This window comes from Oreochromis aureus, linkage group 7 (assembly GCF_013358895.1).
Source record: "Oreochromis aureus strain Israel breed Guangdong linkage group 7, ZZ_aureus, whole genome shotgun sequence".
Classification (NCBI taxonomy): Eukaryota; Metazoa; Chordata; class Actinopteri; order Cichliformes; family Cichlidae; genus Oreochromis; species Oreochromis aureus.
In genome coordinates this window covers 60,744,445-60,757,318 of record NC_052948.1, presented here as the reverse complement: position 1 = coordinate 60,757,318, position 12,874 = coordinate 60,744,445, and the positions used below count along the sequence as shown (strand labels likewise).

The window sequence follows — 12,874 nt, the reverse complement described above, 5'->3', positions numbered from 1 at the left end:
GCGACTTCAACCATTTTTAAAGGTGACAAAAGAAATCTGACAGATTGCCAGATGTATGGCGCTGTATTAATAAAATTGAATTTAACGTGAGGAATGAAAGGTGAATGAAACTTCATGTGTTTTTATATTTTTAATAGTTGTTATGGGCCCTGTTAAAAACTCAGACATCTTTGTGACGTCCGTACTTATTTTTGTGACCTGGTAACAAAGTCCTAAATAAAATTACTTACTTACATTGCTGTCTTTATCCTTATTTCCTGTTACATGTGTATTGTTACATCGCAGAGACTTACATTGAACATGGCCAGAGTTTCAAATAATGAGGTCAGCATATATTCATGTAATCTCTATGACTGCTCTGGACACTCCATCTCAGACACCTGGACCTCCATTACTGACAAACAGCTCCCATGGTCCTTTCTCGCCCTGTGTGGAAGGCTCAGGTCTAAAGGTTTCAGGTCCTCTAATCAAGCTGGTCTATTTTTCTGGCAGAAGCTGAGATAGGAGGAGAGCTCAGTGGTGAAGAAGTTTTCTGTCTGTGTGGAAAGGCTCACTGTGGAGCTGGAAGGAAGCAGTGACTTATTATGCAGAAGGCTCATGACAGTGAGGTCAGTGTACTCAAATGGGCTCCATGTCACCACTCAATCCAAAGGAGGACCTTTGGGATGTGCTGGAACAGGAGAGACACATCATGGATGTACAGCACACAATTTGCTCACCAAATTCTGAAATGTTTTCAGCATCTTTTTGAATCTGTGCCATGAAGAACTGAGACAGCTCTGACGGTAAAATGGGGAAAACCTGATAAAGGCACGTGGTACCAGATAAAGTGTCAAGTGAGTGTTGGGACATATGGAACCTCAGACCACCCAGCTTCTGATTGGAGCAGGTGCCCATGCTGTGAAGTCATCTGACTCTGCTAAATGGTTATTGTGTTGTTTCCTACTGAAGCCCATATGGATTGTAAGAGTTAATAGAGGCATGTTAGAAAAAAGAAATACACGTGGAAGAAACAAACTGGAGTTATTCTTTCACTCCTTTCTTTTCGTGTCATGTTCATGTTTTTTCCATCATGGGAGTTTGTGGATTTTAGGACTATTTAGAGCTTTTCTCTCAATTATTTTCATTTTTAGTTTTCCATTGTAATCTCTTGATTAACCTTTGCTTCCTGTTTCTTTTCTGTTTAGTATTTTGCCTTCGGGTTTATTCGTTGTAGTTCTTTGTGTTAGTCTCAAAGCCTTGCTCAGTGTTTCCCACAGTCTATTTTCTGTGTCATGGTATCTGGCTTCAGTGTTTACTTACTTCCTGTTTTAATGTGTTAGCTTGTTTCTTTTGTGTCTTGAGTCAAGTTTTACTTCCTCTGTGTTGTTTTTCTTCTCTCCCATTCGCTCTCTTTAGTTTCCCTCCCGTTTCCTATTGTTACATAATCCTGATTTTACAGCCATCTCCGTTAATCTTTGAAGTGGCATTTCTTTTACTCCTCAGTGATCTGCCTTTGTGTGCTTCTTGTCTGTTTCTTGGATTTGTTTTGCTTTTTTGCACAGTTTGGACTTGTTGCATCTTTTGGACTTTGGACTGTCCTCATAAAAGGTTCGTTTTCTGCTGGTTAAGTATGCGTTTCGTCTTATTCAACATCCTTGTCATTTCAAATGAACATATTTTAAATTTAACTACTTAGCTTAGTCGAATACATTTATATCTCTTGATGTTATCTGTCTCTGTAAGCAGTGTGGAGTAGCTGCAGAGACGTCGCTTGGTTGGTGATTTCTAATCTTTGTGTTTAATTGACAGTAAAACTCACTGTGACCATGCCTTTTATGTGAGTGTGAGACTGCATTTAACATTCAGATCACTTCTTACAGCAACAGCAGAAGGACATCATCACATCCAGAGTGAAGTAAACATGAAGGCCACAGTGGGACTGCTGCTTCTGCTGCTCACGGTTTATTACTGCGCTGCTGCACGTAAGTCTGTCAGTCTGCTTTACAGTCTGAGGATAAATGTAATCTGAGGCCCTTTAATATTTTTATTTGATTGGTCGTAACTTTTACAAGTTACACTGAGAAAATGAGTGAACATTATATCTCAGATTAATTAACTGGGACGACATCCTCATTAAGGTTTGACAGCATTTCTAGTAGATAATGGCAGATGGTTGGAGCATGAATTGAGGCTGGGGTTTGAGGAAGGCCTCAGAGGGGACTGGTGGCGGCTCCTGGGCCAGTCAGATAGTAGTGCAAGGGAGTGTATGGAGAAACACTCCTGCTCCTGAAATTTAGACGAATTATTTCCAATTATACCTGTTTTTATCTGGTTTTAAATAAACTTATTGTTGTTAATCAGTTCTATACTCTGCATTTTAATCTGTTATGAAACTTTTTGGAGGGATTTATTATGATTTTTTTTATTTTGTGCAACTGCATTTTAAAAATGTCATTTTCAAGATTCTGAATCACCTTTTTCTCTTAGTTTACAAAACATATTGAAAATAATATCATCCTCACAGCTGCATTACCAGCTGGTTAAATGAGCCCCAAATGGATATTTGCATCACTAAAGAACAGCGTCAACTAAGAGGAATTCTGCAGTATTAGCTAGTTATCTTGCCATGAGTCATTTAGGACCATTATAATGAGTATGATCATGACTAAGGTTGTGTTTATTCTAATCCATACAGATTACTGTCACATGAGTTCTGGTTGAAGAGTTTAATGGGAGCTGATAGTTCATGTTCAGTGAGTGTTAGTAGAGTCAGAAGGGAACAAAAGTTCTGCTGGCTTTAAGAAATCCCTAAATAACTGTGGTGTTTAAAAATCTTTTTTTTAAGAACGAGTTTATTTTTGTTTTAAAGAAAGCATAGAAAGAAAGTTCATATTTCTGACATATATTATATGTACAGTAGTACTGGACCAGCAATAAATTACACATATAGCTCAGCCATGCAAGCCATGCCATGAAGCTCCCAGTGCACAGTTTTTGTGCTGCTGTTAATGCCAGAGGAGGTTTGGAGCTCTGCAGGTATTGAATCAATATCAAGCATTCATCGAGTTACAGTACTATTGTCCTTATACATCAGAAGTTTACAGTGTATATCATAAAGGACCTGAGCTCTATGACAGTGTTAATGTCACTGTCTTTAAAGACTGTCACTTATAGCCTGAGTTTCAGCAACAGTGCTCGACACCTTTGACACATGCTGCTCTTAAACTGAATTTATTACTGTCTTTTTATTTTTTTTCCTTTTAGCTCAACAATTGCTTCTAATGTCTCCTGGACAATGCTGTTCCAGATTCTTTACTGGAAGGATACCACAGAAGAAAATAGTCTCTGTCATCATGACTCACAGCGCCTGTCTGGAAAAAGCATTTGTGTATGTCACCACAATGAGTAATTACAGTAATAGTAATTTCTGAACACAAAACAGAATGCATGAAAACACAAGGCACAGTGTGGGATCTTCAGTCCTAACTCTTTTGTAATCTTCCTGCAGGATCGGTACAGCCTCCGGGAAGCACATCTGTGTGAGCCAGAGTGTCACCTGGGCTCAAGAAGCTTTTGCATCAATGACCGATCTGCAGAACGATGATGAATAAAGCTCTTCAGAGTTCATGATCAAGCATAATAAAGCTTTGAGTTATGTTAACCCATGCTAGCAATTTTATAATCAGTCTTGTTTTGCCTTAGAAGACAGCTGCAGCCTGGGTTTTGTACTGGGCATTTTGTTTTGGACCCAGTTTCCTGTTTGATATTTTCCATTTTATATTTTTGGAGCTTTCAGTTTGGATGTTACCTTTGCCTAGGTTATGTGTTTATTCTAATGGTGTAAGTTTTTCCTGTTCTCCTATGTTCCCCATGCCTAGTTCTGTTTTGCTGTAGTACTTCCTTGATTTAGTTCATCTCTGTCTTCATTTGTACTATGGATTTGCAGCTGCCAACTAAATAAAGGTCAGTCTTTGGTTCTTTAAGTTTGCCTCCAAGTCTGCATCTTTGGGTCCATTTCCTGCCTCACCATTAAAGAATGACACGGCCACAGAATGGAACCAGCAGACCACGCCATGCTTTTGGATGGGAGCTTACTGGAGAGTTTTCATGGCTTCTCAGGATTTAGGCCCAGATCAAGGTACTAAAAATTGCACTTTCAGATATGAAAAGCATAATCAACAAGCATCCTCAGCTGCTTCCATTCCCAACTATTTTGAACATGCACTCCACAAACACCCACAAGGGAGAACAATTACGGAAATTAAAATCATTCACACCTCACTCCTCCATATTCCTAGTTGCAGCAACGGCAGCAAACCCACGCCAAAGCCCTGTCACATCAGCTGCAGTTAGGGAAGCGAGCGAGGAGCTGGCTATCACAAAAAAGGGAGCAATGTTTTGCAACAATAAGGTTGTGAAGGTCTTGAGACAGCTCATTGGTTTTACACATCGTGAAATGTTTCTTGTGTGACACCTTGATAAAACACCTTTTTATAGGCCATCAGTTGGGACGGGACCAGTGGATATTTTAAGTGACAATAGTAGTGTTCTTTTCATGCTGTGAAGCCCATCTTGTAAGGGCAACAGCTGACCCCTGGTGGCCACTGTATGAATAAAAAGGCTTGATTGTTGACATAATGTTCTTAATGATGACATTTCTGGCAATGTGACGTTTTTGTTTATTTGCTGAACATGTCTCCAAAAATGCATGTCATTGTGGAGAAACTGCTCAGTGCAGCACAGTGTTGCATGCGTGAGGTCGGGTCCAAGATCATCAGTGATCAGTGAGGAGCTCGGCATCACCTTTCCCAGGATCAGTTCGGCTCTGATGTTCAAAGAGTACGTTTTATTTGTGCAAGCAAACCACATGTAATACAGCACCTTACATTTATTTGTTTGTGCATCAGAACTTTTCTGCAAGCACGTTCTCCCTGCCTGTGATGATGGGTCTTTCCCACCTCTGGATCTGTACTCTCATTAATCCATCTGAAAACACAGAGGTCATTTTAAAACATCTGTTGCTGATGTAGCTTGTCTTTTGTAGCACTTGGCTGAATATAAGGTCTTGATTCAGCTTCACATATTCTCCATGTTTCATAGCAGAACACACAAACTCTGCTGGCAGACAGACTTAAATAATAAAGATCTTTATTCAACACCATTTAAGAATTTGGTAAATACTGCATCAACACGCAACAGAAAGTGAACTTCTACTACTTCACAATAAATAAACTTTAACAACAGATTATTTGTTATGATGTTATGAACTACAACATGCTGTCATAGCGACATGGCATCAAAAAACTGCCACTGACGGACAAACTTAGAGCAATTAAAAAAAACATGACAGAATACTAAAAACTTTAGAACAACAGGTCAAAAGATAGTAATCAGTCATTTCTATCCCAGAAGTTTATTTTTCTTTTAATGGAAGCATGTTTCTTCTGTTCATGTTCCTAACATATAGTATTTGGATAAACGTACAGCTACACGTTACACGTACAGCAGCTGCTCAGCCATGCCATGAAGCTCCCAGCACACAGTGTTTGAGCTGATGTTACAGTACCATGTTCATATTTGTGAAGGCAGACTGCACATCTGGGTGTATGATGTTTTAACCTTATGGCAATGGGACTGAAAACACCTGAACTGAACCGTGTGGCCACATACTGCTGTCCATAAAATGGAGATCAGAACTTTACAGCATATATCATAAAATACCTGAGCTCACTGATAGTGTTAATGTCACTGTCCTTCTACTTAAGAGCCTCAGGCACAAGCTGAGTTTCAGCAGGAATGCTCAACACTTTTGACGCTGCTTCTGAAGATCATAAAACTGAAAAGTGTTCCAGACGTTAGATGGTGTCTGCTAGGAAAGTTTAAGCATGCTCCAGTTGTGAAGTTCTAGGTTGATATTAATGTGTTAAATATTTTTTTTAAAGTCTTCTTTGTTTGTTTGTGTTGCAGTAACAATTTCATTGAATTGTTCCAGGAAAGCAAAAAAAAAATCTTATATAAAAGTTTTTAAAGGCTTTCAGATGAAATTCTGAACATTTAGTCAGCACGAAATTGATATGACTGAACAGATAAATATTGGCCACTAACGTCAACACAAACGTCACATCTTATTTGTTGACGCCAGCCAACAGGGCTAATAGCAGCCTATATTAAAACCTTGTGACCTCAGCGGCTCTTCCTCCTTTTAGTGTCTCTGCCCTGAGAGAGTTTCATCAGCGGTGACTCTGGCCTGGGCGACCGTCCCTCTCCTTTGGGCTTGAAAAAGAAGGATTCGTTGAGTTTCATCTGGACCGCTCTGACCTGAGGACCAAAAAAAGTCAGAGTGTTACTGAACAGTGGAAGAAACTTCAGTTACTCTTTTTCAGATCATTCTACACAGTTCTCCTGATAAATACTTCTTACTGCTCAGCAAAAACAGACATTTAAATGCTCTGTCGTTCTATGTGTTTATAATGTCAAAATACACGAACCAGCTGAAATGCACAGCCCTGTATAATTTTCTTTCTTGAACATGAGTTGCCCCCGATAAGATGCCTAAAATTGATACGCTCAGCCTCCCAGTGGTGTGTCTACTAGGAGGCTGAGGGGTAGCACTGCTGGTCGCCAGTATTTTTAAGGGTGATAAGAGAAATCTGACAGATTGAGAGATGTTTAAAAAAGTGAATGAATCTTCAAGTGTTGTGATATTTTTTAATACTTTTTATTGGCCCTGCCAACAACTCGGACATCTACGTGACACTAATTTTTGCAACTTGTTAAAAGAGTCCTAAACAAAATCATTAAAGGTGGCCATATTATCTTTATCCTTATTTTGTGTTACTCATAATCAACATGGCCTCAAATATTGAAGTCAGCGTACATGCATGAAATCCTTATTAGTGCTCTGGACATACGATATCAACGATGTTTTTCTAGTCTTGGTTATTGGAACTAGTCACAGAAGCCCTGTCACTGATAATAATAATATTATATATATTATTGATCCCCGTGGGGAAATTCCTCTCTGCATTTAACCCATTCACTCAGTGAAGCAGTGGGCAGCCACTGGGCGCCCGGGGAGCAGTGTGGATGGACGGTACCTTGCTCAGGGGTACCTCAGGGTAGCCGTTCAGTGGACTCGAACTCCCGACCTTCCGATCATGGGGCCACCACGCTACCTACTGAGCAATCCCTGCCCCTAAAACTTAACTTAACTTAACTGCTCCTGCCGCGACTCTGCTGGTGAGTGTGTGTTTATATTGAATACTTTTAGTAAAAAATAGGATACAGGATAAGCTTTGTGTGGCATAAAATGGTAAAATAAATATCAATAATTTGTAACTGTTAAACCTGTTTTTCATATTTTATCATGGTTCTTACACCCAAATCTTCCACAAACTAATCTTTAAAGTCATTCTTTTATTTTTTTAAATCTCCCAGTAATCCCCTAAAAGAGCTGTACATTTTTTTTTCACAAACAGTATAAAACAGCAGAATTGCCATCAGTGGGAAACCTTACATCAGTATTTTCAGTATTTTAAGTATTTTTGAGAAAAAAAAGAGAGAACTGCAATTTCAAGAGGTTTGAAGCTGAAAAACACTTAAAAAGATGACTGGTGTTAGCTGTGAATTTTGTAATATAAAGTTCAATATGTGAGATGAATTTATCATCTGTTGCTCTGTAACTACACAAATAGGATCATGTGGTATCACCTGAATCAGGTCCAGCTTGCCAGCGCGGCACGGCTGCTCGCTGTCCTCGCTGGACGTCGTTGTATCAGCAGACTTTTGATCAGATTCTGACAACTGTGGACTGGGAGTTGTTTCTCCTCGACCCAAAAGCACCTGATTTTCTTTCACAAGTGAAGACCCAGATGGACCCATGCCTCCTTCTCCTTCATGGTTGACCTCCATTACTGACAAACAGCTCCCGCGGTCTTTTCTCACCCTGTGTGGAAGGCTCAGGTCTAAAGGTTTCATGTCATCGAAACAAACAGCTGGTCTACTTTTCTGGCAGAAGCTGAGGTAGGAGGAGAGCTCAGTGGTGAAGAAGTTTTCTGTCTGTGTGGAAGAGCTCACTGTGGACCTGGCAGGAAGCAGTGACTTATTAACATGTGGCAGGCATGAAGGGGAACGCTGATTTGGAGGGCAGGTGTTGCTCTCTCCAAGATCCAGGGAGGAGTTTACAATGATTGGCTCCTCCAGGAAAGGATGCCCCACACCGATCTTTAAATGCACTGAACGTGAGACTCTTTGCTCTTCAGATAAGTTTCTATTTTCTTGTTTCAGGAAGGATCTTTTTCTCTGCTCATGTATCTTATGATGTCCTTTACCTTCTTCAGGTTCTTCTGGGTTTGGCTGCACAAAGCGCTGATGAGGCTGTGAGCCATGTGGCCATTTTTCTGATTCTTCATGAAATAGTTTAAGCTGTTGGCACTCGCCTTGCTGTGTTCGCAACTGAGGAGATAGCATAAGAGCTCCGTCACTGACTTCCCCGCTGGAGGGTTCGGAGAGCGATGTTCTGAAAGTCTTCTGGGTAATAAACAAGTCCTGGCTGTTGATGTCATCACTGGTGCCCTGAGAGTCCTGATCGCAACTCTGGCTGTTCCCCGTCACTGCGTCCTGTGAACAGCTCTCAGCGCCTTTCACAGCCTCCTCCTCTTTCGTGGATGATGATGCAAATTTAGGCCGTTTGACACGGATGTAACAGGGTGACACATCAAACACCACTTTTTTTTTTCTTTTGCATTTCTTTTTGGAGTCTTGAGTCAGACGATCAGGCTTCAGCTTTTCATTTTGTTGTGGCTTTGATGCTTCAGGCTTCTCAAAAAGTTTTTCCTGGGCACTACTGCACTGTTTAAATACAACACTGCTGTCTAGCTCTAAAGCCAGTCTCCTTCTTTGCTTTTCTTTCTTCTTTTCCTTTTTCTTTTGTTTCCTTTCCTTCTTTTCTTCTTTGAGCTGGGAGTTTTTCTTTTTCTTCTGGATGCTCTCTTCTGGTTTCACAGTCAAGTTGGTTTTGTGTTTTTTGTCTTTTTTGAGATCTTTTTTTCTTTTTCTTTTCTGAGTTTCCAAAATGAAGTCTGCCTCCTCAAAGTCAATCATGATTCTGTTTAACAGGAAAGTCGATTATTCTCAAATACATCAAGTTTATGGTTCTTTTTTGTATAACTAATTCATTTTATTATAGCAAAGACAAGCATACCATTCAATAATATTGATGTCATATCACTAAGTGTGCTATGTTTTTGTTTAGAGCGTTACCAAGAGCTTAAAGCATTACACAAGCTCACCCCCACTTTACATTATATCAGAAAGAGACACGACACTCAAAGAATCCTGAATAGAAATACTTAATGTATATAAATAATGATTAATGATGAGAAGATTAATAGGTAACAACAGTCATTGGAAACCAAAATCAGCAATGCTTTGAGGACTCTTTTCAAAATCATACCAACAACATTAAAAATTGAAGGCTGATCAAACTTGTGCCATAATGTCGATGAGTCATGTTTATGGACCCCATGTCCATAAGACCCTCCGGGACACTGTCGAAAGATCAGTCTCCTCTCAGAGCTAAATCAGGTCACTGATGAGCTCCTGACACTCTGTGGTGCTTTTTGGCAGCTTTGGATGCTCGTAACATCCCAGATTCTTAATTTGATTCAAATCTGGGGAATATGAGGGCCATCAGTGAAATTAATACCTTCATTATACAAGAACTGCCTTTACCCTTTTGCCACATGATGCTGGGAATTGTCCTGTTTTGGTCCTGCTGGAGGTCCTTTTCTAGGCCTCCCACAGTGCTCCTTTAGCAGATACTGGTCCTGCTGCTAGTTTGATGTCATTCTATAGCCCTGACTAGCTCCTCTCATGTAACACCACATCTCCTGGTATCTCTTGAGATTGTAGTGGGAGACACAGCAAACCTTCTTGCAACAACATGTGTGGATGTAGTAGTCCACAAGCAGGACTACTTGTGCAACTTGAATGGCTGCAGGTGCAGTCTCATTGTGCCAGCAGTGATAAAAACACACAAAAAACTAAACTAAACTAAAAATAACTCAGAAGGGATAAGAAGCAATGATGTGTGGCCACCATCTCGTGTTCTACTAGTGACTCAAGTGGAAGACATTTATTAGATTTAAAATTTAGACTGAAATTAAGTTTTTCTTACCCTACTATAATCTTTACGTTAAAATAGCACAAAACAGCTGTGGAAACATCCTCCAAAGAACTACTTTTACTTTCTTACTTTGAGTACATTTCAGAGCCTGTACTTTCTCACTTTTACTTGAGTAAAGAATTTGAATCTGTACCTTTTACTTAAGTACAGAATGTGTATACTTTTGCAAGCATTTCGTGTGCTTCTCCAAACATTTCTTCCCCTTTCTGTACCTGATTATAAATTATGGTACCTAAATCAGTATGCTCCCATATAACTGATTACTAATGACGTTTCAAACTAAACTGTTTAATGGTTGTAAGACCAAGCAAGGACATGCTATCTTTGCTATTACTCGAAGATTCTAAGATACAAATGGAGTGTGTAACATTGTAGCGATCAGTGTAACTGAATCTGGGGATTAGCAACACGAGTTAAAATGACTATATTACAGGGTAATGGATGTTCACTCACTGTTTTTTCCAGTTCAAGGTGGCGGCGGGTGTGGATTGTGGGCTTTAGCCTATCCAAGGTTAAGAAGGGGAAAAAAACCCGTGGTGAATTATCAGAAGAACAGACTAAAAGTTGAGGTTTTAAAAGTCAATTTCGTAGGTAAACTATTCCAGAGGGGGCTATTACCTGTTTAGAGCCTGAAACTTATAATATCATTATACATAAACATTTTTTGACATAAGCTAATAGTTACCTCCGAGGCCAGCTTCAGCTCCAGCCACAAACTGCACTTCAAAGGGACCGCCGAGAGTTCATGCGGCGTTCACGGACATCTGTTAAATCCCGACTCTTGAGAGCTAGTGGAACGCATATTAAGATATTTAGACATAATGCATTAGAAAAGCTAAGTGTATTAAATGGATTTTTGTTTGTCATTGCTTTTAAATAGTTTACATAGTTTACATTTCCCTGCTGTCACAGGTTACCAGATCACACCGAAGGCTGATTTATTTCCATCAGACTTTACGAACATGTTTCTGGACTGTGGGAGAACAATACAAACTCCACAGTAGGACCCAACAAGTAAGCAGTTTTCTTGTTTCCCACTAAGGGCAAGCACAATAACACTTTGTGGTCAAACACTGTCACCTAGTGGTAGACCAAATACTTTTACCAATAGTATTTTAAACTACAGTTTTAGACATGTACTCACCATATGATTCTATTATAACTTATGGGCAGATTTGGGGCTCAACATAGCAATATACAGTGCAGAAGTCTTGAGCCGCCAAACAACACAGCTTGAACTGTCTTAGCAAAACGCTCCTGTAATTTCTTTCAATAGTCTTCAGGAATAGTTCTCCTGAAGACTATCACAGGTTTGCTTTTACTGCAGCTACTTATTTTTGACTTTCAGACACTGTTCATCTGCTGTAGCACCTCACATTAAGAGGCCCTTAACAACTTGTTACTGTGATCAGCTGAAACCTTTCACCCTTATGTCAGCTCTTTACATTTATAGGTAAGCATCAGTGTGAATCTTCTAGTAACAGAAGTTAATTTTATAGTTTGTTTTCATCCCTGTCAACAGAGAGTTCACCATACAAGTTAAATTCACAGAGCAAAGACTTGGGAATTGAAATCTCAGCAGAGAACTGGAAATCAGCTTGTACTGGTTAGATTTTATACATACATACATACACACACACACACACACACACACACACACACACACACACACACACACACACACACACACACACACACCCTTTCCCTGGGAACTTGGCACATATACCAGAAGTATGTTTTGTGTTGCCATGCAGACTCCCAAAATTGTCAGCTATTTTTGGTCTGCCTGGGAGTTTGAAAGATGCTATGAGTAAGACTTTTGCTGCCCTGCAGCTCTAAATGACCGCAGTCTGTGGGGGCTGATGGGGGTGATTAACACGTATGACTCAGACGATACTTTGCCTCAGGCTGAGATTTCTACTCTTTTCACTCTGTTGTGGGTTTACAAAAGAATTTAGATACTAAAAAAGCAACAATAAGCCCTGGCACATGTGAAATAATCATTATTTTCAGTGTTTTTTTGGTGGGGTCTAGCATGTGGACTGATTTAAATCTCCTCATGTGAAGACTGACAATGAAAACCTATCAAAGGCATTAGCATGTTGGATGTTATTCCTATAATTTCTCATCTTAATGTTCCCATTGTGCTCCCACATGAATCGTATTGGGGGCATCTCATTTTCATCTGGGGGGAGTTTTTCTGTTTCCATGCCAACCAGATGGAGCTAGGCATCGAAGCTCAGAGAGAAGGGGTATGTGTGTATGTGTGAGTATGTGTGTGTCTATGTGTGTGTGTGGAGGTATATTTCCCTTCAGGTGTTTTGGTCTTAAATTGCTTCCCTCCCAATCTACCACTGGTGCACTCCAGATGACAGTTCACAGCATTCCTGTGTGTGCGTGTCTCTGTGTCCCGAAAGAAGCTTTTAGATGTGAGGGCTCTATTTAATGCCATGCTGCACAGTCCTTATATAAAACGTCTCCAACATCCACATTTACACATCACATATTTCTTCATTATTATTCATTCATTCCTTTAAACTGACTGAAAATCTGACTTTGAAGCCAGACATAATTTTTTTTCTTGTTTCCTTAAAGCTCAAGATGGACTACTTAAAAACTTTCACTCTTAAGTTAAATTTCTTTTTATCTTTGGCACTCATGGTGATTATTAAGTGTGTTTGGTTTCACTGCTTTTTGAGAGTCTTA

General features: G+C 39.8%; 2 protein-coding genes across 4 annotated transcripts; one reads left to right on the top strand and one right to left on the bottom strand.

The window, feature by feature from the left end:
• The first annotated feature begins 1,366 nt into the window (after positions 1 to 1,366).
• LOC116312860 (C-C motif chemokine 3-like) lies at positions 1,367 to 3,965 on the top strand. Its single transcript, XM_031730363.2, has 4 exons — positions 1,367 to 1,590; positions 1,863 to 1,964; positions 3,247 to 3,370; positions 3,491 to 3,965. The coding sequence occupies exons 2-4, from the start codon at positions 1,904 to 1,906 to the stop codon at positions 3,591 to 3,593; spliced, it is 288 nt and encodes a 95-aa protein (XP_031586223.1). The 5' UTR covers positions 1,367 to 1,590; positions 1,863 to 1,903; the 3' UTR covers positions 3,594 to 3,965.
• A 1,168-nt stretch (positions 3,966 to 5,133) lies between these two features.
• LOC116312867 (myb-like protein X) lies at positions 5,134 to 11,162 on the bottom strand. Of its 3 annotated transcripts, XM_039614442.1 has the most exons (5): positions 11,063 to 11,162; positions 10,854 to 10,956; positions 10,622 to 10,670; positions 7,693 to 9,088; positions 5,134 to 6,300 (listed from the first exon to the last, which is right to left on the bottom strand). In XM_039614442.1, exons 4-5 carry the CDS (start codon positions 9,082 to 9,084, stop codon positions 6,166 to 6,168), a joined length of 1,527 nt encoding a protein of 508 aa, XP_039470376.1. In that variant the 5' UTR covers positions 9,085 to 9,088; positions 10,622 to 10,670; positions 10,854 to 10,956; positions 11,063 to 11,162; the 3' UTR covers positions 5,134 to 6,165. The 3 variants fall into 3 exon arrangements, with proteins under 3 accessions (XP_039470376.1, XP_039470377.1, XP_031586236.2); XM_039614443.1 differs by lacking the exon at positions 10,622 to 10,670; XM_031730376.2 differs by lacking the exon at positions 11,063 to 11,162 and having other exon boundaries at positions 10,787 to 10,871.
• Between the last annotated feature and the right edge of the window lie 1,712 nt (positions 11,163 to 12,874).

Coding starts and splice junctions, on each gene's coding strand:
- LOC116312867 (XM_039614442.1), bottom strand. CDS start 9,084: ATGATTGACTTTGAGGAGGCAGACTTCATTTTGGAAACTCAGAAAAGA. Junction 6,301..7,692: donor GCAAGCTGGACCTGATTCAG/GTGATACCACAT, acceptor TTTGGTCCTCAG/GTCAGAGCGGTCCAGATGAA.
- LOC116312860 (XM_031730363.2), top strand. CDS start 1,904: ATGAAGGCCACAGTGGGACTGCTGCTTCTGCTGCTCACGGTTTATTAC. Junction 1,965..3,246: donor TTATTACTGCGCTGCTGCAC/GTAAGTCTGTCA, acceptor TTTTCCTTTTAG/CTCAACAATTGCTTCTAATG. Junction 3,371..3,490: donor TGTCTGGAAAAAGCATTTGT/GTATGTCACCAC, acceptor ATCTTCCTGCAG/GATCGGTACAGCCTCCGGGA.